Source organism: Opisthocomus hoazin, chromosome 3 (assembly GCF_030867145.1).
Source record: "Opisthocomus hoazin isolate bOpiHoa1 chromosome 3, bOpiHoa1.hap1, whole genome shotgun sequence".
Lineage (NCBI taxonomy): Eukaryota > Metazoa > Chordata > Aves > Opisthocomiformes > Opisthocomidae > Opisthocomus > Opisthocomus hoazin.
This window is the reverse complement of record NC_134416.1, coordinates 40,962,203-40,988,597: the sequence shown is the minus strand read 5'-3', so window position 1 is coordinate 40,988,597 and position 26,395 is coordinate 40,962,203. Positions and strand designations below refer to the sequence as shown.

Here is a 26,395-nt window from a genome sequence, read left to right as displayed (position 1 = left end):
ACTCTGCTGCTCCACCGTGTACAAACCATGCTCAGAACTGCTGACTTGGAAAACAAACAAACAACAAAAAAATAAAGACTTTATCACAGTCGGACTTACAAAGCATAAGCTGTGATATGGTGGGCATTAGAATTTGAGAATCAGCTATTTGTCTTCATTTCACAGGGCTGGCATTTTATTTTCACTCCAACAATACTGCTGTGCCATTGCCCTCAGAACCATTTCCATCACTCCAAACATCATGTAAAGGTACAGATGTGACAAAGCTTAGTAGAGAATCGTATCTAGAATAAAAACTCCCATCACCTTCCTTGGCTACAGTTCAGCGGCATCACGAGCTCGTTCTTAGGGCGCCGGGGATCAGCTCGAAATGTCACGGCCACGCAGGCCGAGTCACTGTACAGCTGTAACAGGATTCTTCCGTAGCTCACTTGTTTAAAGCCAGCATGGAGGTATCTGCAGCCCAACCGACCCATGGGCGCACACAGTGCCACCCCAACACCCTGTTCAGCACTGTGCCTGGCAAGACACTGGCCGGGGGACACGGCCATCCCCTTCTCTGCGGGGAGACTCGCCCACGGGACCCACAGTGGCAAGACAGCTCTCCAGTCCTGGTCCCGCCACGAGCACCGACAGGCATCGCTCTACGGCAACGACATAGAAATACACTACCGAAAAAAAACCCAAAACCCTACGGGACAAGCATTTTCCTGTTTCTCGGCCTCGGCGAGCGGAACGGCACGGCCCGGCGAGGCGGGCAGCGCCCGGGGAAGCTGCGAGGCTTTCGGCCTGCGCCTCCCCTCAGGCGCGGGCTCTCCCCACAAGTTTCCCGCCTCAGCCCGGGCGGGAGCCGGGTTCGGGGCCGCCGGGGATTTCATCGTCGCCGCCCGAGGCGCCTGCCCTGACGGGAACCGGGAGGAATTAAGGCGCGGTGAGCTCCAGCGGCCAGGGGGAGGCGCGGGCGGGTCCGTCGGGAGTAACGGCCTCCCTCGGGGGGGGGGGGGGACGGGACGGGGGGACGACGGCGGCCCAGGCACCCCCCGCCGGCCCGGCGCGGGCGGGACTGCAGCTCCCGGCAGGCAGCGCGGGGCCCGCCGAGCCGCCGTTCCGGGCGCTAAGGCGGAAGCTTCCGGCGCGCTGAGGCGGAAGGGCTGTGCGGCGCTTCCGGGCTCCCCGGCCGGCACGCGTGTGAGCGGCGCGGCCCGCCGCCATGGCGGCCGTGCGGGTGGAGGAGGTGCTGGCGGCGGCCGAGGAGCGGGAGGCCGAGAGGCGGCGCAGCGTCACGGTGGAGAAGGAGCTGGAGCTGGAGTTCGACCTGGGCAACCTGCTGGCGCTGGACCGGAACCCGCCGGCGGCGGCGGCGGGGCTGCGCGGGGCCGGCCCGCGGCGGGAGGCCCTGCTGCGGGCGCTGGCCCGCGACAACGCGCAGCTGCTGGTGGCCCGGCTCTGGGAGCTGCCGGCCGAGCGCGCCGGCGGGGCCGGGGGCCCGGTGGTGGCGCGGCTGCCCGAGCCGGCCTTCCGCCTGCCGCGGGAAAAGCCGCCGCCGAGGCCGCGGCCGCCGACCCGGTGGGAGCAGTTCGCGCGGCTGAAGGGCATCCGCCGGCGCAAGCGGACCTCGCTGGTGTGGGACGAGCAGGCCAAGGAGTGGCGGCGGCGCTGGGGCTACCGGCGGGCGGGCGGCGACCCGGCCCGCGCCTGGCTGGCGGAGGTGCCGGCGGGGGCCCACCCGGAGGAGGACCAGTTCGCCAGGCTGCGGCGGGAGAAGCGGGAGCGGGTGGCCCGCAACGAGCTCAACCGGCTGCGCAACCTAGCCCGCGCCCACCGGGCCGGCCCCGCTGCCCCCCTCCACCCCACCGGCCACCAGAGCCGGGAGGAGCTGGGCCGCGCCGCCCGCGTCGCCCGCCTCTCCACCGCCTCACTCGGCCGCTTCCAGCCCCGGCTGCCCAAGGAGCCGCCGGAGCTGCCGTCCCGCGGCGGCGCGGGGAGGAAGCGCCGGTTCGAGCCGCTGCTGGGCAACCTGGAGGCCGAGCGCAGCCGTCAGCTGGAGCTGCTGCGGGACATGGGCAGCAAGAAGCCGGCCCTCGACATCACCCGCGCCGTCAACAAGCAGATGCGCCAGGAGGACGCCAAGGCGGCCGCCGCCAAGGGCAAGAAGCAGTCGCAGCGGGGGAAGCGCTGGCGCCGGCAGCAGAGGGTCGGCCGCAGTGGGAAGAGGAGCGGGGCGCGGCGGCAGCAGCAGCAGCAGCACCGGCCCGCAGGCAGCAGCAGCGGCGATGGCAAGAGAAAGAAGGCGTGAGAGACGGAGGGACTGCGTGCGGCGCGGGGCTGGGGATGCCCGCCAAGGCGCGGGAAGGGACTGTCGCTGCCAGCCTCCTGCCCGGTGCTCTGTTGCCGCGCCCTTTTGTCAATAAATGCGCTCCGGCTTTTCTAAAATGTCCTGCGTTGGCTCTTGGCTGGCGGTCGTGGAGGGCCGTGTTCTCCTTCCGAGGGGGTCAGGAGCCCCACTTCCCCCCGGGTTCGCGGAGGCAGCCCGGTAACGTCGCTTCCCGGCTGGCCGCGGCTGCAGCGTTGCCAGACAGGACTGAAGCTGAGCGAAGCTGTCGTTCGCTCGGCTGGCTGGGACAGGGTGGACGGCAGCTGTGGCCTGTGTTTGGATCCGAGTGACAGCCTGATTGGACACAGTTTCGGGGAGCTGCTGCGCTCTGCTCCGGGCAAGTGGCCTCACGGTGGAGCTCTTGCTCTGTAAGTCAGTTTCTGCCCCTCAGTGCTCTGCTACTCGGGTCAGTTACTAGAGGAAAGTGAAAACTTACTCTAAGATTTATTGCAGGGCCTAAGAAATGGTACAGATTTCCTAGACAGCTGCGATTAAGAAAAGTAAAAGCTGGTGACCAGCCGTTGAATTCAACAGAAAAATGTTTGTATTGAACAGCAGGTTAAAGCCTTAATTTATCCCTGTATTAATGTTAATGCATCATTGCACAGAAACAGTTTCACAGTGTTTTTCTTTACCAAGCAGTTTGAGAGCAGATACTGGAAATTATCTCAGACTTCAGCTTATTATTCTTTTGAACTTTCTAGTGTCTCCTGTACACTTGAAAAAGTTCAGTTTGCTGTCCCACTGTGAGGCTCAGCTACAGGAAGGATGCTGTTCCCGGGGCCATTCCGCGTAAGAGGGGGTGGCAAAGCAGGTTCCAGCCAGCTCAAGGACATTGAGTTCTCAAACTTTCGACTAGTAAACTTGGCAGTGCATAGCGACGACGTGATATTTTGCTGCCCGTGAGTTTTTGGGGAAGCTGTGTGACCCTGCAGCAGCTGTTTCGTCTCGTTGTGTGGCAGTTCAGCAGGGTGGCAGCCTGAGCACGGTCAGAAAGTGAAGCCTCTGCCTGCGAGGCGGCGGCTGAGGGCAGCAAGGCTGCGCACGCCTCGGCGCTGGGGGGATTTGAGTTGCGCTGACGGACGGGCGGCCGTGCTCGGCCCCTGGGCTGCTCGGTCCTCCGGCCCTGGGCTGCTGCCCGGGAAGGGTCTCAGTGATGTCGGCCCAGTGATGCCGGGCTCCGGAGCAAGCGGCTCGGCATAGCAGGGGCAGGAAGCCCTGGGAAACGGCAGCTCTCACGGCCGCGGACGGGAGGGGGCCCTGGCAGGGCCTTCCCTCAGCCGCGCCGCGTCCGCCGGTCTGGCCGGCGGCGTGACCGGGCCGGGGCTCGGGGAGCGGCTGGGAGCCCGCGCTGCCCCGGCGCCCGCCCCGGGAGGAGGCGCTGGCCCGGCGCCCGGGCCCTGGCTCCGCAGAGCCGCGGCGATGGCGGCCGGGCGGGAGCGGGCCGCCCGCCTCCTGCGGCAGCTGCAGCGGGCGGCGTGAGTGCGGGCCGGGCGGCTGCGGGAAGCGGCCGCCTCTGGGGCCGCTGGATTTCCTCCCTTTCTTGGCGGGGGCGGGGGCGGGGGCGAGGCCGGGCGGCCGCCGCGTTTAGAGGCGACGAAGTAGCGACCGGTCCCTGCTCGGGGGCCCTGGGAGTCCCCTAGTGCCCCCTCGTCAGGGCTGACCCCCCGCCGGCACTCGGCTGCAGCCCAACTGCCGGCCTGCGGCTCCCCGGGCCCGGCCGGGCCTGCCCCGCTGCCAGGCCTCTCGCAGCAGGGGGCGGGGGTCGTCCGTACAGGAGGCTGTTAAGCAAGGGTGGATTCGTTTTTCTGTCCTAGCTTTTCCTTTTCAGCCTGTTTATTGGTCTTTTTTTTGTTTAACCTTTTAACTAGGTGTCGGTGCCCGAGCCATTGCCACACTTATTCCCAAGGTAAGACTTTACGTGGGTCTCCAGAGTAACTCTGTAGAGACCGTGGCCCTGTGGAGCTGTACGTGGCGGTGTGACCTGGGCAGAGGGTGCGGGTAACAGGCAGGAAAGAGAGCGGTTTAGAGGACAAGGTAAGTGGTTTAGAGGACAAGGTGAGCAGTCTGTGGCTTTGCAGCCGTGCGGTGGTAGTGGTTGTTGGAGAGATCGACTGCTTCTACATAAGCCACAGCTAATGCGTCCTGTCCTTCCCTTGCCGTGAGGCAAGGTGATCAGAAATTTGCTCTGGCTGCTGCTACTGCTGCCATCACCTGAGCCATTTCAACTTTAGGTCTGCTTTTGAGGGCAAAAATATGCGTCTGTGACATTAGAAAAGAAACAGGGAGCAACACGGGTGAGAAGGAGGTATTCACAAAGGCCTGCTTTGACTTGGGGAATGTAATCTCCCTAGGGTTGTTATGCAGTCAGTCCCAAGCACTTGGGCCAGGGTTGTGGCGTAAGAGCAGGAGAGCTGCGCAGAGTCACCAAGTCACCCTGAGAGGAATTTCTGTTTGTATTGACTGTAGGGAGGCTATGGGAATAGCCGTCTGTGTGCTGGTCAGATTCCAGATCCAATACAAATTAGTATTTTGAGCTGTAATTTCATCAATGTGTAATTCTGGGTGGCTTGGTTTCATGCGCTTTACTTAAGACACTTTTTAAAGATTTACCATTACCATTTTACATATGGAAAAAGTTATAAATATGTTCAGATATTTGTTTTGCGCAAGACCATCATACAGCAAGACAATAGCACAGCTGAGGAATAGAATCTCATTCTTCTGCTTGTCTGCTCGACGACCTACTCGGTCAATTCAAACTAAGCCCTTGCTAAATAGAAGTCTTAGTTAAGAGCCCTCGCTGTTTTAGGCAGCGGTTGAATCTATGATGTGGCAAGATGATATCAGTTCCCGTAAGTCTCTGAATAGTGGGGATTGATTTAACAAGGACTGTAGCAGAAAAAAAAATGTTCATTGTGTTTCTTGACAGTGATTGAGGAAATAGTGCAATTTTTGAACTCAGTAAAATTCTTCCTGAAAGTGAAGTTTGGCTCAAGCGCAGAACAGCAGGGCAGCTATTATACTATCAGAAAGCAAAAGAGTAAATGGCTTGGATGTGTTCTTAGCCTGTCAAATTAATGACTGAGAGTACAGCAGACTCAGACTCCAGGAGAGGTCAAACATGTACAGCCTGGCAAGAGATGGCAATGAAAGAGCTGATAGCAGCTGGCCTGGGCTTGAATAGCAAGTGCATAAAGGATTTTAATACATCTATCTGTTACTGTTGTGGGTCAGTGCTTCAGTGCACCCCAGAGTCTCTGTAAGACTCATTACCGTGGCTTCACTCGTTGGATCTGAATCCAGATTGCATATTTTCGATTAATACGGCAGACAGAAGGCGTGACTTCAGCAGGAAGAGCAGAATGCCTCATCTGATCTTTTCTTGGAGAAGAATGGGCTGTTTCAACTGATGCAGTTTGTTTCACTTTGTGGCAAAATCAAGATATGCAAGAAATTCAGAGCTTTGTGGTAATTCATGCAAGAATGACATGGTGGAGAGAGGATGTGACTGAAATACTATTCTTATAGATATCTTTTCTACTAAATAAAGTTGATATTGACACACCTATTCTTATTAACACTGTTATTAACAATGCATGCAGTTTCTGAATTTTCAAGCAAGAAATTGAGTTTCACTTGCAAGTTCAGGACTAGACAGAAGTAAAAAGAAGTGTAAACACCTGTTAGTATTACTCTGTCACACGTACAAAAGATGTTCTCTGTCTGGGTGCATATGGAGGATGTCTCGTGGATTTGCCTGAGAAGTTGTTCTGGAGGTTATCATGTAGCCACTACACATTTCTAACACCTCTCAGCCTCCACGTAGCAGCCTGTGTGCTCTGCGGATACTCAGTTCTACTTACTATGTACTGTTCTGGCCTTTACAGACTGCAAGCAAATTCTCATGCAAACTTCCTGCTAACTTACTCAATTTTTATAGGTAAGAATTAATTCTTCAAAGAAGGAAAAAAAACCCCACACTTGTTTTGCTGAATTATATTAATCAAATTAAGTACTTGTATCATTGAATCTCACATACAACAACGGATGAAATGGGTAGCGGTTACCCAGACAAGCCAAGATGACCTGTGCAAATGTATTAGTGATTTTAAAAGCAAAGGAGTCGGTCAACTCTAGTATTGAGATTCAGATTCGAGTTGTTTTCTGTTCCCTGATTTTACTGTTTCATTTCCATTCCAGTTGCTGAACGGCCTACCTTGGGAAATACAGACTATGCATTTGAGGTAGATTATATTTGATCTAAAAGTAGTATTTTGTATACTTCCAAATATGGCATTTAACGAATGTTTACATTAGTAAGTATTTATGTTTCACTTTGACTGCTTGGGACTGGCTGTCACTTCTTCGTTTTTCCAGACAAATATGTTCTCTTTTTTGTAGATGGCTATTTCAAACATCCGATATGGAGAAGGAGTTACTAAAGAGATTGGCATGGTAAGCTTCCATAGTGTATGTCCATCACTGGTGAAAAGTCATGTGCTAAAGGGCAGCTGGTGCTATCAGTCCACTGTGTAAGGGAAAGCTTATATACGATGTATCTGAATCTTCACTGCCTTGCAGGATGTGTAGTCGTGTATACCAGTGTAAAAAGATCAGAAAATACTGTTGGGTAAAGAGCAGAAGAGTGTTACATCAGTGTTGCTGTGGTGTGAGTACATGAAATGCAGCTTAGTGGATAATTAGATCATTGATAATTTGCTAGGATTATGCAACAGTATTTTTCTCTGACAGGGAATTTAATTCAAAAAGTTTTGAATCCTGGTGACTCACCAGGATCTTCTCAAGATCACTTTCGTCTCTTCTAGTGCTCATTGAAATGAATCAGACACTTTCCATTGAATTAGGTGGATATTTGTTCAGCTCTGAGCTTGCACTGTGAAAGTGCAGAATTTTTGTTTCAGCAGTGCGAAATGCTGCACCTGAGTACATTGTTCCAGTTTGCCTTTATCATCGGGTTTTTTTCATTTATCATTTTTTCCTCTCTTCTTGGCATTTATGGAATTAACAGTTCTCTTGTTTTATTTACAAGTTTGCGAAGTAAATTAATAGATAGTAAATGAAGTTAGACAGAACTGTCTTAAAACAGCGTTAGGATTGTTTAGAATTGCATGTATTATATAGCTATTGTGACAATTAATTTAGTAAATGTTAGGATGTAGTATTTTTTTTCTTCTTTTTGCCAACTTATTTTGATTTTTCATCAATAAATTTTACAATAACAATTACAATTGTTATTTTACAATTTACAATTACAATTTTACAATAACCAACGATTTTTAGGTTGGGTGTTTTATTATTATTAAAACATCCAGTTGATTTGGATTAGTATTTAAGTAGTTCATTGTATGTTTTTATACCAGTTGTTTGTTTTTTAATGTTAAAATGTTAGGATGTATTTTTTTTCTTCTTTTTGCCAACTTATTTTGATTTTTCATCAATAAATTAATATTCAAGATTAAATTTTCAGGATTTTAATGCAGTGCTTTGGTAGGTGGTTAGGGGAGACCTAACCTGTGGAAAAGCCTTTGTATGTTACAGGAAGTGTGTAGGGAAAAAATATTTCCAAAAAAGAGTTTACTCTTTTTTTACTGTAATCTTAGGTGGTTTCACATGGGTTTCACTTGTTCAACATCTTTATCATTAGTTTTCTTCTGTCACAAGACTTCCACTGTAAAAGTTTGGCAGCTTTATGCTGTTTTCTGCATCCTATATGTATGTGGTTAATCCTCTTTAGCCGATACAGTTTGAAAAATTTTACAATAACCAACAATTTTTAGCTTGGGTGTTTTATTGTTATTAAATCATCCAGTTGATTTGGATTAGTATTTAAGTAGTTCATTGTATGTTTTTATACCAGTTGTTTGTTTTTTAATTTCATTGTTACTGTAGGACCTGCAGAATCTTGGTGCTAGAAGAGTTTGTTTGATGACAGATAAAAACCTCTCCCAGCTCCCTCCTGTAAATGCAGTATTGAGTTCCTTGGCAAAATATGGTATAAACTTTCAGATGTATGATAGTGTCCGGGTGGAACCAACAGACCAAAGGTACTACTTCTGACAGCGCGCTCCTCAAAGTAGTGCCTAGGCTCTGACAGCATGCCATACAGCTGTTTAAACACTTCCCTGTGACCTGTACGCTGGTCTTAATAGTGAAGTTTCTCTTTGTGCTTTTTTCTCTTAACTGAAAGGCTTTTCTTGTCTTCCAAGCTTCCTGGACGCCATTGAATTTGCTAAAAAAGGAGAGTTTGATGCCTATGTTGCTGTTGGAGGTGGGTCTGTGATAGACACCTGTAAAGCTGCTAACCTGTATGCATCCAGCCCTACATCAGACTTCTTGGATTATGTCAATGCTCCGATTGGGAAAGGGAAGCCTGTCACTGTGCCCCTCAAGCCACTTATTGCAGGTAAACCTGGGCAGAGGGGAGAGTGAGGGCTAGGAGAAGGGGAGTCGTTCTACACCCTGTGCGATATTTTTACTGAAATCAGTGTACCATGACTGTTTCAGCTTCCTTTGGGCTTACTTCTTCTCTAGTTGTATTCAGCAGCAATTTTGCTATTTACTTCAGTGGAAAGATAATCACAGTTTTTGTCATTAATTTGTCTTGTTTAGCTGTTTGATCTATCTTCTCATTAAAGGAAGTAAAGTGGCAGTTTCTCTTTGACTTGTTGTCTTTGGATCAGGGTTAGCTCCAAGATTTCCTGGATCCTGTATTTTTGGTGGCGTTACTATTGTGTGTTTATTTATTTATTTTGCAATATTATGTATTACTTAATATTTGTTGTTATCCGCATTCTTCCTTTTTAAGTTCCTACAACAGCTGGAACTGGAAGTGAAACCACTGGTGTTGCCATTTTTGACTTCAAAGAACTAAAAGTGAAAACTGGTAAGGTGGTTATTTTTCTCTGCCATTCAAGACAATTGCTTTTCCAATGTCTTCATTATTTCCCTGCCTTGAAAGAAAGAGGTACTGGATGTCATTTCAGGTGTCATTTTGTTTGATTCAAATGCCATAGGCAAATTTGAAGAGCTTAAAGGTTTCCTCCTTGAATTAAATTTATAGCATATTAACATAATGAAATACCTATGTAATACAGTGGATTATAGTTTGAAGGCAAAACAGGAAACTGAAATCTTTCAAGTTCTTAAATGGCAGAAAATGTTAATTGCAAAGGAAATTTCTACTTATATTCAGGGTCAACCAACTGTTCCTTATTTCCTCTATATTTTTCTTTCTGCTTTTAAGACTTCTGTTTCTTTGTTATGTAATTGCAACCAAATGTTCCTTTTCCTGACTTTTGAAACCTCAGGCCTGGGATGCTGTGCAAGTGAGGGGCACTGTCTTCCTTTGGTCTTTTCATCCCTGGCAAATAAAGATTAAGGCTAGAATGTCATCCTAAGCTTCATAGCTGTTTTGAGGTTTTAGTTCTAAATGTGTAGATTTTATATGCCACACAGTCTACAGTTACGTGGGACCCAAATGGGTGTGCTAATGAGCTCTGACCATAGCTCAGAGTTTTCTAGTCGTCAGTCTGTGTCTGTCTGTCTGTCTGTCTGTTTCTCTCTCAAAGCTACATCTGTGCCCTCTTAGCCAAAGTATGAAGGCATGCTTATTACAGATGCTGAAGACAGCAATTAGCAACAACAATTGTAGACACAAACCAGTCTTGCCCTCAGATTGTTCACAGAAGATGCAAATCTAAGAATATATGTTGCAGATGCCATTCAGCACAGACATTTTGAAAGTACAGGCTGCTCAAGGAGGGTTACAAATGGAAAGAGAACATTGCCTGGTGTAATTCACTTCAGGCAACAGTCTCAAATCGTTGAACTCTCCCACAGGGACTTCATCATCAGTAAGTCTTAGATTCATAGATACTTCTTACTCTCCCATCTCTCTCTGCTTTTATCTTCATAGTTTCAAATAATTTCCCCTCATTGTTATGTTTTGAACCTTAACTTGTCTTGTCTTATTTTGTTGAAAAAAAAAATACTTATTTCATTTTCCTCGCTTACATACTGCAGGTATTGCTTCAAGAGCCATTAAGCCAACATTAGGCATCATTGATCCTTTACACACACTCTCTATGCCTGAGTGAATAGTAGCCAACAGTGGCTTTGATGTGCTTTGGTGAGTTTTCTGTGTAGGCTGCTACTTGAATGTATTACAGTTTTGTATTTTTACTGTGATTGTAGAAAAAATACAATCTAGGAGCAGAAAAGAGCTGTCTTCTTTTTTTCTCCTTTTGCTGTTCTTGTTAGGGTGGTCTCCGTTACACTTTCTTCTTTATTTCACTGCCTCCTTCAGAATATATGGAAACAAATCACTCATTTGCAGAAATTTTAATGTTTTTGAAGTGCACTGGAGAAACTGTTTGCTTCCAGGATGGTTGTTGTCAGAGAAGAGGGTCCAGAAGTCACTTTTTAAGAGATCGTGTAGATGATTAATCACAATTGCGACAGCGTTTAGCATGTCTCACAGATATGGCAGGGAACAGAGAACAAGGATTTTCTAATAAAAGCAATGATGTGTCAATAAAAATTTGTGAAGGCTTGTGGGATGCTAGCAAGTCTTAGCCCAATTATGACCACCTTCAGAACCTCTCCCGTAATGTACTTTTCACTTGGCACAACATTTTCTTCATCTTAAACCTACAGCTTTCAACTGCACAAAGTGCATGGAAGTTTCTGTTCTGAGGGCCAGAACTTACCTTGCTTCTGTGTGCTGTATATATTAAAGTAATAGATGTATAATGAAACTGAGTGATTTCTCAAGCTTGGTGTAGTATCCTGAGCTACAATGTGTGTAATGGAATTGAGGCATTTGTTAACAGATAAAAATTATTTGTCTGTAGTTTTGTACATCTAAATGTATCAGTGGAGGCAGTGCCCCTTCTTTATGTAGTCAGATTCACAAGTATCTGGGAGATGAGACTGTGGGCGGTTCCACTTAGTTTAAATATCATACTCCTAATTCTTTAAAGGTCAATACTTTAAGAAGGGTAATTTGTAATGCTTCCACTGCTAACGCCTCTTACAGTTCCTGTCCTAAAGAAAGGAAATGCATCCACTGCAGGTGCACAGTGCCCTTCAGTGAAAAGCATTACACCCCAAGATGCCAGTTCGTCCACCTCCCTTTGAGCATGGTGTGAGCTGGTAGATTGTGACTGTGTTTGGATTGCCTTCTCTGTGTTTGTTGGAGAGCAAGGCGCTCTGGAGGTGCCTGCCCAGCATTCTCCCAGCTGTCTATGAGATTGTATTTCTATTTCCGGCAACTGTTAAACACCAGAAATAAATAAGAAGAACCTGCATTCAAAGGATAACAAGGCAGTAAAATGGAGCTCTCCCACTTAAATAATTTGTTTTTTAATATGTCTGTATTTTAGCCATGCGCTAGAATCGTACACCGCTCTTCCTTACAACATGCGCAGTCCCTGTCCTTCAAATCCAATCAACCGACCAGCTTACCAAGGCAGCAACCCCGTCAGTGATGTCTGGGCTCTTCATGCTCTGCGCATTGTGGCTAAATATTTGAAAAGGTAATGCGTTCAACAGCCACCCCCCTCACAGTGTGTTCAGTCTTCAGATGCTTAGAACTTGAATTTTATGCAAAAATAATGCAAATTGCTGCATTAAACCTTCATTTTCTACCCTGGATTTCTCTTAAAATAAAGGAAAAAGTTTGTCATATAGAAGTGTAAGTAAAATTAGGGTCACTAGGTTATCTTGAGGAGGTAGCTTTTTAATGCCGCTGAATGTATGTTTTAAGTCCTCAGTTAAAGGTGTTTCAAGCTGCTCGCTAGTACAGGCGCAGCATTCACGTATTTTTTCAAGAATCCTCTTTCTATGACAGTATAAGGGGAATATGTAACAAACTGAATGAAATACTGCTGGTGTAATTTCTGCGACCATCAGTGCAAATTAAGATACTTACACGTCCATCAAGAATGTAGCCACGTGCACTTACAAATGCATTTACTGAAAATTAGTCCATACTTAGAAAACCTTTAATTTAGATTAAGTTTTGAGTTAACTGGGAGTTGGTTTTGATCCCTACCAGTAAAGTTTTAGCCTGCATACAGCTTTTGTATACCATATGCACTTCTATTAAAGGTCAATGTGGGGTTTTTTTGTAAAAGACTTTATACAGTACCTAGCTAGTCACAGTAGTTATTTATTGTGCCTGTGGAGTCTGTTCATCAGACTTTTTCTCCATGTTGTCAAACTACACACACAGTGTGATGTGCAGGAAGGCAAGGAGCCCTGTCCTCTTCCTGCGCAGGTGGCGGAGTCCAGACCACCACCTAATGAGAAAGTGGAGTGATCTTGGACCCATACATAGGATTGCCAAAGCTCCTAAGTAGAATTGTTTAAACCGCCACTGAGGTACATATGGCTAAATACACTATATTTACTCAGTTTTTGGAAAAGTGAAAGGAAACTTGCCCTTCACTGAACCAATTTGATCTACTTACTGATCCAGAAGCAAGATTGTTCTGGCTGAAGTGTGACTTGATCCTATTTACAGCATTTTTGTCTCAGCTTATCTTAGATTTTTTTGTATATCTGTCTGTAAAGAAGCCCTCTCTCCCTTCTCCATCCTGAATTACCAATCCATTTGTGAATTCACTGGTACCATTGTCTGCGTCATGCATAGAGCCATCAGAAACCCTGAAGACCGTGAGGCAAGAGCCAACATGCACCTAGCAAGTGCTTTTGCTGGTATTGGCTTTGGCAACGCTGGTGTTCATCTCTGGTGAGTACAGAAAAATGTTAACCCCATTCAAGGTCAGCTTCTAGCTAGTGTTTGTTTCAAAGACATTGCTGCCTTTGTTGCTAAATATATAACAAGGTGTTGTAGCCTGGCCTGTGATGCAGGGGCAGCCATGTGTTGTGAGAAATTGATGGGCTCTTGGCATTTGTGCATATGAGGATTGTGTATTCTGGCTTGTGATACTCAAATCCAATCGTGAAAATTACAAAACATGGCCTTCTTTACCTTCCTGGGTAGTAAAAACCATAGTTAGGAAAAAAAAAAATTCAATGGCATTTAAAACGTTGAATTTCATGCCTACTGTTCTGCACTGAGGTACCAATGAGGTAATCTTGTGCCATTCCTGAACTGATGCAATTGTCTGTAAGTTTGTCTGTGGGGTAGGCATTCAGCAGGCTGAAATGAGCTGTAATGAATATTGCAAGGCAATGTAGTTTCATCTGGGTGAAAATCTCAGAGAAGCAAAGCATAGCCTGAACAATGTGGAGAAGTTATTAGCAGTCATTCTCTTCAGAGACCTTCCTTGCATTCCTTTTGTTTGTGCAAATCCACTATTTAATTATACTTTAAAATTAATGTTCATTTTTCTCAGGCAGTGTGATCAGGTAGAGATGCAGATTGTGCTATGTTTGGCATATCTGTATTACTGCAGTCACTGAGCAACTTTCTGTCCAGTCAGTGGAGTAACTCAGAAAGTAAGGAGGTACTGTTTTTTACATCTAGGTCCCTAAGGTGCAGAGGAGTGAGGGTTGTCTGTACCTAATATCCATACCATACCTGTACCTAAATACCTTTCGCGTATCTGTACCCAAGGGACTTGCATGCAGAAGACTGACCACACAAGGGACTGAACACAAATTTTCCAAGTAGCGGGAGAACTGCCCTAACCACTTTCTCTCTGCTCTCTGTTCCAGCCATGGAATGTCTTACCCTATTTCTGGTTTGGTGAAAACTTATAAACCAAAGGATTATAATGTGGATCACTCTTTAGTGGTAAAACCTGGTTTATCTTTGTTTTCATATTACACATTTCGATTCTCCCTTATCTCACATGAATGAGCATTAAAGCGCACTGAAATTGAAAGTGCATGTCCTGTTGATGTGATTTTATTCTTTTTTCTTTTATTTTTTCCCAGCCACATGGGCTTTCTGTGGTGCTGACATCCCCAGCAGTGTTTGCTTTCACAGCACAGATACATCCTGACCGCCACTTAGAAGCTGCAGAGATACTAGGTAAGAATCTCTATGGATACAACTTACTCGTACAAGTGGAATTCTTTCTAGAATGTCTTTTTTGGGGAGGAAAAAGAAGTCTGTGCAAGCAATTGTAGTTGGTTGTTGCAGGGCTTTGAAGTTTAAAAAACAAAATTCTGGAGTCTGACTGAGTCACAATAATGCAAACTTGAGTAGAATAAAGCTAAATTTTTATATTGGTTGATGTAGTTAGAGAAACAAGCTGGCGAAATCTGCTTTTTGGCTAGAAAACTGGACAACTGAAATTGACTGTAGATCTGTTACAAACCAGGAGAGAGTAGCTGTGATTGGCATCTCTCTTGGTGCTTTGTGGAGAGCAGTTACTTTAGAGTAGGTACCATAAAACAAACAAGTACTCAGGTGTACCTGTTAGCTAAAAGGAAGCACTTTCTCTAACAAATTCACTGCTCTGGCAGTGAATTAGGACAGAGTGATGTTCTGGATCACTCCTGCTCTTTTTCCGTGGCACACAGCTCTGGGTTTCGGTCTTTCTAACGTAGGCCTAAACTTTTTTGTAGGTGTTGGAATTTCGCAGTGGCTGATGTCGAGGGAAAGCATGGAGTAGCTATTCTCTGGACATATCTGTGATGGCTGAGAAGTGGGTTAATGAACAAAGTGGTCTTTTCTGCTGCTTAGTAGAATACAAGTAAATGTTGCAAGCTGACAGCTCATTTAAGGGTTACCTTTTCATACAGTGTTTTGTTATCTCTGCAACCCATCAGCAGAAAGTGTCCTAGAGAAAGGATACCTCTTCATAGCACCCCCAGCAGGGCTGTGTGTAATAAGCTAGCTTTCCGTGGTGTAATCTTGGAGCTGTTAGCAGTCTATCTGTGACAGCATGGCTCTGTGGTGGGCTAATTTATTTATATCTAAGGTCAATTTTTTTTATCTGCACTAGACTGTGTTGTAGCTAAACTGCTGCTAATACCCATGCTCACTAATGAGCAATCACAGTCACATGCGTAGCAGTGTAGAGAGTAGAGAGAAAGTGGTTAAGGCAGCTCTGCTGGTATTTGGAAAATTTGTGTTCAGTCCCTTCTATGGTCAGCCTTCTGTATGCAAGTCACAGCAATTCAGTCACGTGTATGACTTCCTTGTATAAGTAATCTGAAAGCACTGTGGGTTTCAAGAAAGAGTGGGACTTTTATACAGGCAATGAAAATATCACAGTATTTTAAAGAGGATGTAAAACAACATGGTCAGAAAAACTACAATGGGGGAAAAATCTGTTTATTTTATAGATGTTGGCTATGAGGTTTGTTCAGCCTTCCTCCAAAGTATGCAGTCCTGCCTGTGGTCAAAATCAGAACACAAACCTAGTCGGAATCATATATTAAGCCAAAAAATGTCTGCGTTCCTACAGCAATAACACACAACTCAAAGTAGACTAAGAAAATGTTTCTGGATAACTGGCCAACACAGCCTATCTGAGAATTTGAACGCAGGCTTCTTGATTTTAAAACGAGTGGTCAAAAAGCAGTTCCTTTAGGTTTTGTGGTATGAACTGCTGCCATAAATTCTGTCTCTAAAAGCTCTGTTAATTTTCTCAATAGAAATTTAAACTACATAATTGTCTGCCTTGCTGTAAAGGGCCAAAAACATGTCATGTGGGATTGAATTTGTAAATTCCCACCTGGGGTGTTTACTTCTGATTCCAGTCCAGAGTCCAACTGACTACAGTAGCTGATTCAAATCTGTCATGTTGCCAAATGCAATGACTAAGAAGGTATTCTATGACATGAAGCAGATCGCTAAATAGTTATGTTGTGTGTATGTACAGCTGTGAATTTGGGTACAGCCAGAAAAAGCTTAATACCTCCCTGGGTGGATTCTTAAACAGTTGAAATAGGTGCGCATGTGGCCAGAAATTTTCTAAGTGCAATCAAAGAATGATGTATCATTTAGGTTGAGCAAAAAGACAGTACTAGAACTGGTATTTTAAAACTACTTTTCACATTTACTGTCCCTTTTTTTCCTCCTTCCTTTCCTTTTTACTTTACTGTCTGAAGATACTGGATTTCTCTCACAGGTACTCCTCTACAGCAAACCCCAGGATGAACTCGGAGTGTATGGCATGATCCCAGTAGCAGAAGACTTCATACAAAACTCTGTCATACCTTGTTTATCAATTTCTCCCAGACATTATCTACTAGAGTACTTCCAGTCTTGGAACCCCCTTTGAATGTTACACTGAACTGTGTGAAGATCACAGAAAATATTTTTCCTGTAGCTGTGTTGTGCTCTTACTCATCTCTCAATATGGCACTTGGACCTAACATAGTTCTGGTGTAACATCATTGAGGTTACACAGAGAACAAATTTAGCTCAGCTTACTTTGGAAAGAAATCATGTGGAGGAACCTGTGTCATCTGTCTGGACTTGTTTTAATTATTACATTTAAAGAAGTCCTGACCGTTCATTGAGGAAGGGGAAGCAAGCTGTTCTGTAAGAAATATTGGTAATCTTTCATTTTATAATGATGCTGTCATTACAGTTCAGTAGATGTTTCAAAGATACCAGTTCCTCCTCTTCACTTCTACGTTATTTTATACAAGTCAGCATATATTCAAACAGCGTTAAGTTTAGGGTTTACCTACCCCCTTGAACACTGCCCTGCCATCTCCTGTCTTTCTCGGCCTACATGCTCTAGTCCTCTCCTTGAACGCGTAGCTGAGCAGAACAGTCTGTGGTTTCCGTGTCCTCTAGATGTCAGCAAACTCAAGGCCTTACAATAAAGTCAGCATTTGGCAAACCGTCCATAAAAATAAATACCATTGACGTTCATGCGTTAGCATCTTTCCTCCCAGCAGTTAGTCAGTCTGAAAAGTGCTTCTCCCTGTAAGCACAGAGGGAGAGGAAGTTAACCTCATCTGGCAGTTAGTCTTTCTGGCAGCAGTTACCTGCTTCTTCTGGTCGTGTTTTATCTCACCTTTTACAAACTATTCCAACTGTAAAACGAAGACCGATTCCTCTTTTTACTTCATGTTGCTTCTAGGGCAGTGGCTGTTATGTATGGATATGTATTCAGCTGACATTATGATTAAATTAAGTCCAGAACAGGCTTCCTCCGCTCTCTCCACCCTACAGTCAAGGCATTATGTCTTATTTTAGGAGCTGACATCCGCACTGCCAAAATCAAAGATGCGGGGCTTATTTTGGCAGACACGCTCCGGAAATTCCTGTTTGATCTGGATGTTGATGATGGCTTAGCTGCAATTGGTTATTCTAAAGCAGACATCCCTGCATTAGTCAAAGGCACTCTGCCTCAGGTAAGACAGAAAGCATAACAGTTTTTCCTGTCAAATAAAATAGAACAGATTTTTGAAAAAATAGAGGAGTTTCTTTCCAAGCAAATGTTATTACTAGTCCTACAGAAAAACAATTAAAATGGAGAAAATTATGGATAGTCAACTGTATTTTGTTTCTCTGTGCTGTTTGGGTTTTTCTTTTCAGTGAGATGGAGTGCACGTTGCAGTCTGTTCTTCGCATGGATTCAGATGTCACATTTTTAAAAAAGAGGATGTTTTTCATAGACCTTTGATCTTTGTAGAAGATACTTCTTTTTCATAACTGTCTTTGTTAATTATGTATGCAGGATGAGTTATAGATAAAGCCTTAACACCAAGTGCTATCTGGTAAGAATGATCAAGCTCACTTTGCATTAAATTTTTCCATATTGAGAAGTTCCACTTTTCTTCCCAGATGGCTTTTTTGTTCCATTGACCCCCATCAGAATTTGAAATAAGGTCCCCTGGGATGATATAGATTAAACTTGTAATACCCTTTATTGTTTCAGTGCTCACAAAGACACTGCAAAAAGCAACACACCACTCCAAAAGCAGAATCCAGTATCTCACTTTTAACAAGACAGTTTGATTCATATGCTGTGGACTGTTCTGTCTAGTTCGGATTTATTTCCACCAAGTAGCAAGGGAAATAAACACTATGGAGAAAATGAAAATTTTGTAGGCTGAAAGATTATTCACTTTTTACAGCAGTACCTCTTACCATGTCTAGTTCTTCTCATTCATAAATCTCAGAGCAACTAAGAACAGAGGGTAGATATTAATATTCCTATCTTATACCTGAGAAGATGACACAAAGGTGCAACTATTCAGGATCACACACACAACAGACCAGTGGCAAAGAGAGGAAGAAAACTAAGGTCTCTGAGTGCCCGTAAAATAGATTGATGCATGTAAATTGTTATGGGGCATTTTAGAGGTGGGGTTTTTTTTTTTGTAGGTATGTTGCTTTAAAACAGTTGGGTTTGGGTCATCACAAGCACAGCATCTCATTGAAGGCATGTTTTGCATAGCTGGGAGAGGAGGAAGGTTCTTCACCAAAAGATGTTCAAGGGGTTTTTGTTTGTTTGCTAGCTTAGCTCAAATTGACTTTGATTCATTTACTGTCGTCTTGCAGCACTGATGGTTAGTTTTACTGTGTAAAATGAGATGACCTAATAGTTTCTCTAACCTCATTTTCGTACATGAGATGTAGCATGATTAAAATGTATTAGTGTTCCTTAATAGTCCATTCAGAAGTAGTCCATACAGTTTAATCTTTGGTAAAGTTTTCTTTGGAATACGGCGCTGACCCATTCACGTCAGCAAGGCAGCGTGGTGCAGTGGTGATAGCACTAATAAGTGTGCAGGGTGTATTCCATACTGTGAAGTGCAGGCTGCAGGAAAACAAAACTAATCTACTCTAACTGCCAGAATTTGGGGTGGAAACTCTGCTGGGACGAATATTTATACTTGAAGTTAAATCATAATTTTATCTTCATTCCTAAGCGAGTCTATTGAAATTGACACATGTACACTATGTACACACAGCAGTGAGTCTAGCAAAGAAGGTGCTGTCCTGAGGTCTAAGGTGGCTGGCCCTGTGATGGTGTTTGTGGGGAGATGGTAAGGACTGGAGATGGGAGTCGGTGGAAGGGCTGTTCTCCAGCCCACCCACCCCCTGCAGACGTCCAGAGGCAGCTGCAGCGGGGCTGAACCGCTGGCGAGCCGGGAGTTGCTCATTTTTGGCACTGTAGCAGAATGCACTGAGTCAGACTCGGTGAGCTGGGGCCTTGCTGTCTGGGCACCAGCAAATATCAGGCTCGTGCGGAGGGAGTGCTGGTGCCTCCATGTCGAGGCACACAGGAGGAGCGTCCGTTTCCAGCCTGCTGTCGATACAGCTGGGAAATGCCACAGTATGTCAGGGTGATCGTCTCCTCTCACCCCGTGTGAATTTGCAGATAACGCTGTCCATCTCGGTGCACAGGGCTGCAAAACTGTAACGTGGCCCAGAGTGTCCTAATACAAGGCTGATTAATTTACTGAGTACTTGAACACCGAGTTGTTATATTTTGCATTTTGTGAGTCTGAAAAAACCAACATGCTTTGCCCTACTGCTGTTTGAATTTTCAGTATGGTTTCAAAAGTGTGCAGAAGAATCTTAGTCTTTTCTTTGGCTGGATGTAACAGTATAACAGTGCTGGTCAGGGGTAGGGAAAGAGGTAGCATTTGATTGCTACTGAGGCTCCTCGTGTAGGTAAAGTTATGCACACAGAGCTGCACTGCTCAGACTTGGCACAAGCCATGCTAACCGTGCTGAGCCTGATTACGAACTGTGAGTATCTCACAGTGGACTTCCTCACCACGCTAGGCCAGTATTTTACGTTAAGGTCATGGTGTGGTGGCCTCTCTTGCTGTGTAACCACATCCAGCCCGTCCACAAATTGCAGCCCTGCGGGTTGAGAGGGAAGCGGGGCGGCTGCGGCGTTGCACCACAGCAGTGTGTGCTCTGCTTGGGAGCACATCTGAGCAGAGCCTGCCCACAAGGCGGGGGGCTGGAGGAGCCCCTTCCCCAGTATCTCACTTGGTGCATGAGGCAAGGCCCCTAGCAAATGACATCCGCTGTCTTACATGGGAAAAAGCAGGGGAAAAGTTGAGAGCCTTTGCTAGGATGGCCTCTTCCACAAAGGAGGTGTTGAAACGTGTTGTAGCAGGAGAAACTCCGTCTTGCCAGAATACACCACATTCATCTGAAGAGAACGCGTTCCTAGTGTAGGCCTGGCCTCTGTCTTTGCAGAGGTTTGTAACTCTCCCTAATCTTTCAATAAATGTTAAAATCATTGATTGTTGAAAGCATAGAAGTACTAATCACAACCAGTACGAGTACATCAATGTTAGGGCCTTTCAGCTGAGTGTTTCTGCAGTAGCTGAAGACCTACACTGACACGGCTCCTCACCCTCAGCAGCGTGGGGCTTTTCTCAATTGCCGTCCCCGCCTTTGTGGTTATTTTGTTAAGCAGAGCAGTGAAGCATATACCTTGAGTTTCATTTCAGTCGATGGGACTTCAGCACCCAAAAATTCTGTTGAATCGCTGTCCAAATGAAGACCAACTACAACTATTTTGCATTCTAATTCCAAAGTGTAAGGCTTTTTATTAAGCAGTTTCACTGCCACCCCTTGCCGTGTCTCTTTTTTTGGAGTCTGAGTTGCAAGCACTGTTTACTCTCCCCATCTGTGGCAGTTCCTGGGCTTTGAGAGATGTTGTATTTTGAAAATCTTGGTCCCTAGAAATTGACTTCCTAGTACTAATGCTGGCAAATGAATTTTAAAAAGAACTGTATTCCCAGGATACTGCCCACCACTGTACTGACATCTGTGACTGACAAGACCCGTGTTTGAAAGGCTTGACTTTGCAACTGAATTGCACTTTAATCTCACTTCTGTGTATTTAATTATAGGCAATTTAAACTAATACATTCTCGAAAGTACTGTACAGATGATGATATTTCAGCCTTAATTACTTGATTACTTGTTTACAAAACCTTGTTATTCTCTGTGAAGGACGTTAGTACAAAGGCATATAGTTCAGCTACTGTTTGATTGATTTTATTGGCAACCTTGTGTAATCCAGTTTTTCTTTGATCTTGCAGGAGAGAGTGACTAAACTATCACCACGTCCCCAAACAGAAGAAGACTTATCTGCCCTCTTTGAGGCTTCCATGAAACTTTATTAGCTTAAACATTTTGTTCTGAAAAGTGTGCTTCATTCTAGCACGAAGATTATTTCTTATAGATACGAGGCTGAATTTCTTTAGAGAATGGAAGAACTTGTGCGTCTTTGACTTCTGTTCCACTGTACACTGCCAAAAGGTCACGTAATTCATCTTTAACTAAGTAGTGCTTGGAAGTGAAGGCTTGACTGTGGGGTTTTTTCTTGCTCAGTAGTCAGTGGTATTAACTTGCATAAAAGTTGCAGCAGACTTCTCAATTTACTGAAGGCTTTTTTGTGCTTTAGAGGTGGTCAAAGGTGGAAAAATGTTTTAAGGGATATTCCAAAATATTTTACAAATTATGTTCTTTATTAAAATTGTCTGTGATTTTGTTTTAAAAAGTAATGCTATTTAAGAAAGAGTTGGGGCCATTTTTAAATAGGGAAGGGGAGCTACCTTGCAAAAAATGTCAGCTCGCTGTATTCTGTTCCACTTTATCATCTTTTTACCATCTGGCTGTGCTAAGTAGGCTATTGAACTGGGGTGCTTCTTGTTTGGTTAAGAAAAATCCTACACACTTCATACATGTTTGAAAAAAGCTTCCTGAAAGTTTGCTTTGGGTTAAAATTTTGATCATGTATTGATCCTTTTAAGATCTATGTCAAGTGTTGATAGGAGGAGCAACATCAGAGTAAAGTATGGCCATGCTCAACAGGAACCACGTCACATCAAGACATCGTCTATCATGGTCATTTTGTCTCTGTGGAGGCAACAGCTCCCTTTTCCTGCTGCGTTCTTTGGAAAGAAGCTATCAACTGTATCTTGCTTCTCTGGGAAGCAGTTGCTTCTGCTGAGCTCCTGCGGGTGCTGTCACTCGGAGCGCAGCCACCAGCGTAAGGAAGTGGCAGTGTGCTGCGGTTCAATATTAGAAGGTGATGGTGTAGCATATGGCTGCACAGTGCCCTGCTGGGAGCGCTGGTTAAACGTGGGAATGACTGTGCACCTTCAGAGCAGTTAACCAGCTGGTTGACTGTCAACTGAGAAAGGGAAGTGGGAAAGGGAGAAGTGAAACTAAAATTTTAATACTATTTTTCTTTTTTTAAAAAGTGCACGTGGTTGTGTGTACAGTTCATTTAAATCAGATTCTGCTTCATGTTGGACCATTTCAGCACCTGATTCATGCTGCTACCACGGCACAAGACAAACGCAGGAAGAATCCCATGACCTCTGGTGTGCTTGTTTCTTTCTGCTAGGGAGGGAGCACTTTTCAGTCACCCTGTTGAAGTAGGTTTTCTGTACTTACACCTTTGCGTTCTTGTGTTTGTCTGATAAAGCTAGTGCTATCCTAGAATCTGAGGACAACTGGATATTGACATTGGATCTGTTTTAATGCTCATTTTAAATAGGTGGATGGGTACAGGTTGAAGACTTGCACATTTTCTTTTTAACCACAGAATGGGTTTAGTGGCTGTAGGGGCTGCACTGCCAGCGTGCCTCAGCCTGTGCTGGGACACACGTTTATTTCCATGCCCTTCTGAATCTTGTCCTCTGCTGAAAATTCCCATAAGAACCTCTGTCACGAAGGCTGGTGTTGTAATAGCAGGGAGCAAGGGATTCACTTTATTGTATTGTGCAAAGCTGCCATGTTTGAAAAAAACCTTTTTGTCAAACCCTTTTGTATATAATCTTTTGGCCTGTTTCATCTTTCCACTCCTGTCTCTCTCCAGGCTATGCTAGCAGTAAAAAGTCCCGAAGAGAAAATCTTTTTTCCAGGAGCCTAATTCGTGGCACCCATGCTGTGTTTGGGGAGAATATACCTTCTGGGGAACTGAACAGCACGTGGGTTTCATCACTGCAGCAGAGCACTTTGATGGGCTAGTTAGGAATGTAAGGTATTTCCTTCCAGCACACTTTTTATTTGTCATTTATGCCAGTATGGCAGTTATTAGCAGACTGCGTTTTCAACTGACAGAACCTTGCACTTAACTTCCTATACCAGGTGGCCCAGAGCTCTTGCTAGTTTTTTAATTAAGCCTCACACTCCCCCTCTGATATAGTAGGTTTTACCCATATTTTATAGATGAGACAAAGGGTTTGGTAGCATACCTAACCCAACATAAGCAGATGGTGCTGTAAGAAGGGCCTTTTCTGTTTCCACACCCCTTTGGCAGCATCAGAGTCTTCAGCTGGCTTAAACTGGTTGAGAAATCCCTCTTACGGACATCAGCTACACAAGCGTTCCCTCACCACCAATTATTAGTTACTAGTGGGAATTTTCTGAGGAAAAATCAAGGGAACTCAAGCCGCCCCACAGTGCTGTCTGTCAAATGGTGATGGTGTGACAGGGAGTCATGCCCTGGCTTCTGCGCAGTGGTGGTTCTGTTCACAACTGAAGAGTTACCGGGTTTTTCGTGTATTATCTTACTAAATTATTCTGTACTGAGACAACCTAGTTGGTCAAATATATCTGTATCTCTGAACATGCCTTATTTTGTGCACGCGAGCCTGGCATTTGTTTGGGGAGCTGGGGTGAAATTGTAATTGTGAGTGACCAGCAGTGGTTGGGCACGTGTGTGAAATCTGGGCAGCTTGTTCTTGCGGCTCCTGCTACTGCTCTGTTACTAAAGCCCTCCGTGACATATTGTTACTGCCTTTAAATGATACTGGAATGCAAATAACCATTAGTACTGTACTTGCTACAAACACAAGCTTGTTTGAAAGTGTTTGAGAGCAGTGTCTAACTCTTATCACGTTAACTTCAATCTTTTAAAGTTACTATGAACGAAAACCATCGAGAGAAAGTAGGCTTACACTAGCTTCCCAGAGCATAATGACACTTCCTGCAGCGTCGTTTGCCTGGTGACCTTGGCGCTGTGCAGGCAAAATCATCGTATCATCGGTGACAACCGAGAGCAATGGAAGAGGTGTTCCAGAAGTAAAAGCACCAAAACTGCTGCACAGTATTTCTGTGAACATTTCAGATAATTTTTGCACACCTTACTCTGTGTAATCAGTACGTAGTTGTAAGTATTATTACATATTTCATGACAACAGCACCAATCTTTGTAAGTCATACTTGTTAGCAGTAGGGCTTGATTGAGTCCCTCCCTCTTCCTTGTGGAGTCAGAGACTTCGTTTCTGTCTTGAACAACTATAACTATATAAAAGGATCGGTTGGTCTTTTATATAAAAAAGAAGGAATGCTCAGTTTATGTAGTCCATGGTTTTTGAATAGGTTTAAAGGAAGCATAAATGGCAGCTATTCAGTCATGCCAGAGAGTGGTTTGAGAGACGCTAGGAACTCCTTATAGGGTAGGGGTTACCACGTTCATGATTCCTGCTGTGGACCTTGACCTGCTACTTCTCTCCCCTAGTCCTGTGTTCTCCAAGTTCTGTGCAGGTGAACACAAACCGAACCCCGGCCCATGCAGTTACTCGGCCCATTTACAGTGATGAGGTAGGCTTGAGCAAGTGCATGTGTAGTGCTGGTGAAAATAGTTTAACAGCAGGCGTAGTTCTACTGGGGCTACAAAATGGAAAGCCCACTCCCCATTCAAGCTACTCGGAGCTCGCAGGGCTGCTGCTTGGTGTCAGTAGAAGTGGGGGTAGCTGGTACAATAGTTTATCTGGCCTCGCTTTTCCCTTGCCTCTTCCCGTTCCACTGCTGATTTTCCCAGCAGTTAAAGCAGAAACAGAATAAAGCAAAAAATACGTAACCAGCATGCCTAAATCTGTAAAAACTGTCATCATCGTCCTGTGTGAGTAAGCCTGTAAGAAACCACAGGTAGGTTAGTGTGCATGGTCATGCCTGGTTGCACCATGTTCACTTTAAGGCAATATGCCAGGGCTGTCGTCTGCTGTCTTGTGGTTGGCTTTCTGTCCCCCTGACACCTGAAAAATGGACGAGAAGGAGTGATGGTTAAGAGACAGACAGCAAAGCTGTGTCTAGGTAACACAGACCCCTGAGTAAATCTGTTTAAGCATCACCATGCTCCAGGACGCGTGCAGTGTGCCTTGGGTTCCACAGCTCCAACCTAATAAACCCTTCACTGCATTAAGCGTGTTGGTAGGGAAGGGACAAGGCCAACCTGATGCAATGCAGCAGGAGGCCGAAAGGTGTGGTCTCCTTTTTTCCTCAGACCATCCCTGAGCGCTTTCTAAATAAAAGAGAACTTAATTTAATTTCAAACACCAGATAGTGAATACAGAAAGTGCGTGAGCATTTTCCTGATCTCTCCAGGAGCTGTAGCTCACGCAGCGGTGCGCAGACTGCTTGTCTGCCGCAGTGTCAGCCCGGGGCGATGAGAAGAGGGTCTTCCACACCTACCCACCCCTACTAATCCTGCCTGGAAGCCTGGTTCCACCGTTGACTTGTCACCAGGCCACCTGCAGAAGAAGCGGTTCCTCTCAGCAACGGTATGGCGACAGCGTCAGTGGCTGAATGTGCAGAGGTCCGAGCTCTCTCTGTGCGTGTGTTTTTCTCCACAGGCAGTTACCTTTGTACTTGCCTGCAGTGTACATAGGAGAAATCACGCAGGCTCAGTTTGTTACAAAATGTTTAGTGCATATTTTTCATGTCCATGTGTAGTTGTCCATGAGAATAAGCAGAAGCTGCTACTGTTGCTCTGAATTTCTCAGTGGAGACAAAAAACCCGAAAACCTGGGCTATCATTAGGAAGGCTTAGATGCAACATCTTTGAATGCAGTTTTATGTTTTGCCAGTTTTAGGCTCCCATTAAATAACCCACTGAAATGCCATTCATTTTCTTCTGTCCCCATTGTACTGAAACAGCTGCCATGAGTGAGTTGGCAGAAAACATCGTGCAGCCAAGTAGTAACAGTAAGAGGAAGAACCATTTGACACAGCTCAATGGAATGTTAATCGGGGTCTTAAGTTAACTACTTTCCTAGTAATAGGCGAGGGGATGAAAAAAATACTTTCAGTCTTTGGTTTCTTTTGAAAAATTACATGTACTC

General features: G+C 45.2%; 2 protein-coding genes across 2 annotated transcripts; both read left to right on the top strand.

Annotated features, from left to right (window-relative positions):
• Positions 1 to 1,139: 1,139 nt before the first annotated feature.
• Positions 1,140 to 2,451, top strand: RRS1 (regulator of ribosome synthesis 1). Its single transcript, XM_075415261.1, has one exon. It carries the CDS (start codon positions 1,211 to 1,213, stop codon positions 2,294 to 2,296), a length of 1,086 nt encoding a protein of 361 aa, XP_075271376.1. The 5' UTR covers positions 1,140 to 1,210; the 3' UTR covers positions 2,297 to 2,451.
• Positions 2,452 to 3,771: 1,320 nt separating this feature from the next.
• Positions 3,772 to 24,615, top strand: ADHFE1 (alcohol dehydrogenase iron containing 1). Its single transcript, XM_075416057.1, is given in 14 exon segments — positions 3,772 to 3,852; positions 4,246 to 4,283; positions 6,578 to 6,621; positions 6,779 to 6,832; positions 8,288 to 8,442; positions 8,605 to 8,801; positions 9,204 to 9,281; positions 10,421 to 10,526; positions 11,782 to 11,934; positions 13,053 to 13,151; positions 14,084 to 14,162; positions 14,306 to 14,402; positions 17,535 to 17,692; positions 21,359 to 24,615. Coding segments are annotated over 14 exon segments (1,398 nt in total). The 5' UTR covers positions 3,772 to 3,796; the 3' UTR covers positions 21,443 to 24,615.
• Positions 24,616 to 26,395: the final 1,780 nt, after the last annotated feature.

Excerpts from the sequence above, each read along its gene's own strand:
- RRS1 (XM_075415261.1), top strand. The coding sequence starts at position 1,211 with ATGGCGGCCGTGCGGGTGGAGGAGGTGCTGGCGGCGGCCGAGGAGCGG.